Genomic DNA, 1,784 nt, shown 5'->3' on the forward strand with positions numbered 1-1,784 from the left:
TTTCATTGTCACAATTCTCCAGAAAAATTGCTGAGGCACTTGTTCTGATTCCATAAACTTTAAATTTAGAGTGCTGAGAAACTACGTTTTATCCCAGATTACTTTGGTTGTGTGTGGGGGTGTGTGTGTGTGTGTGGGTGTGTGGGTGTGTGCGCGCGCGCGTGCGCGCCTGCCTGTGTGTATTCGTACAAACCTCCAAGTTGTGATGCATTCATTGTTGGCCCAAAAAAATGACTGTTTATTTTTTTAATTTAACTTTCCAAGCCCTATGTTGGCTCAGTAACGTAGTTTTGTAAGCCTTTGACTTTGGCTGAGTTTGGAGGCATGTATGACCCTATCATATATAACATAAACATCAATCTACTTTCTTATTTCTTTGCCAATTCAATTATTTCTAATTACATAAAGGCATCATTGACCAAGTAAGCATAAAAACAAATACATAAGAGCCTAATCTCTTAAATAAGCTTGTAAACTTCAAGGAATAATTGAACGTTTTAGTATTTAATACAAGGAGACATCTTTGCTGTTGGTCACTGGCAAAGCACAACATTTAAACTCCATCATATTATATAATGATTTCGTTAAAATTGAAAATATTTGGATTCCGTTTTCATTTCCTTTTCCTCCCTCTCTGCTGCTCTCTGCAGGCTTGGAAATGGGTTTTAGGCCCTGTGGTCCTGTATGTGTGTGAAAGAATAATTAGGTTCTGGCGATTTCAACAAGAAGTTGTCATTACCAAGGTATGCATGTAGCTTTATGTCTGAATAAAAGCCTGAGTGTAGATGAAAATTTTTTTATGAGCCCAAGTTTTTAATTTACCATTTTTATTGCAGAACTGTCTGTAATTTAGAGGCTCATCTTCTGTTCTAATAATTGCTTGTATCCTGAGCATATTTTAGTGTGACTAATTTTACTGAAGACAGGGATCAGGGCTCCAGACTGGTAGACAGAATTCCAATAAAGGTTTGTGGTACAGCACTGGAATTATCTGTATTTCTCTTTACCTCAATTTCTGTCTAGGAGGAAAAAAGGAAGGGCAGTGAGTATGCTTTACCTGGGTCATATAGTAACTTGAGGTATAATCATTTCCTTCACCACATAAAGACTTGGATTTTGCAAATACACCAATTATATACATACATTATCAAGGACATATACTCACACCGAGAACTGCTGAGCAGAGGACAAGAAAAACACCACCCTCAGGTTCTAAGGGGGTGAGGGACCCTGGAAGCTTCACAATGGAGGCAGGCTGTACATGCTGCTCTACGCTATGCGTGGAACACTCCTTGGTAGCATTTTCCAGTCTCACTAGCTATCCACACAGCTCTCCAGTTTTCACCTCATGCTGGAGGAAGATATGAAAGGACAGACCAAGAATATATGTCCAGAAAACTCAACAAGTACCAAATACTCTCCATCCAATTTTTTTAATGTCTAAGAAGAAATTTTCTGCCAACCAAACTTATACCACTTTGCTAACATAATTTTATCAGAATAATCATTCTCCTTAACTATTTTCATGAAAGCAAATGTAAAGAAATTGCTAGATATTTCTGTTTTAAACAGTTTCTATGTTGCTGTTTTTAAGTTAAGCACCAAAGGATGCCAGGCTTTATCAAAAGACAGACTGTAAAACTTCTGGAAACCCACTACAGCCGTTACTAGAGAGACAATTTAATAGCAGAATCAGAACAAATATCAGTAGGGAGAGGGGAAACTTAGAAATAATGATTAAAGGGCTGTGAAATTCTCCTCTAAATGGAAAAATACCATTGCAG

General features: G+C 37.5%; 1 protein-coding gene across 1 annotated transcript in view; it reads left to right on the plus strand.

Annotated features, from left to right (window-relative positions):
* Positions 1–1,784, plus strand: part of NOX3 (NADPH oxidase 3) — a 64,287-nt gene that overhangs the window by 24,535 nt on the left and 37,968 nt on the right. The window contains exons 8-9 of the mRNA XM_023728310.1: positions 651–743; positions 1,024–1,079. Coding sequence (XP_023584078.1) covers positions 651–743; positions 1,024–1,079 — 149 coding nt within the window. The remainder of the gene's footprint in view (positions 1–650; positions 744–1,023; positions 1,080–1,784) is intronic.

The sequence above is a fragment of the Trichechus manatus genome, unplaced genomic scaffold (genome assembly GCF_000243295.1).
Source record: "Trichechus manatus latirostris isolate Lorelei unplaced genomic scaffold, TriManLat1.0 scaffold00002, whole genome shotgun sequence".
Taxonomy (NCBI): Eukaryota; Metazoa; Chordata; class Mammalia; order Sirenia; family Trichechidae; genus Trichechus; species Trichechus manatus.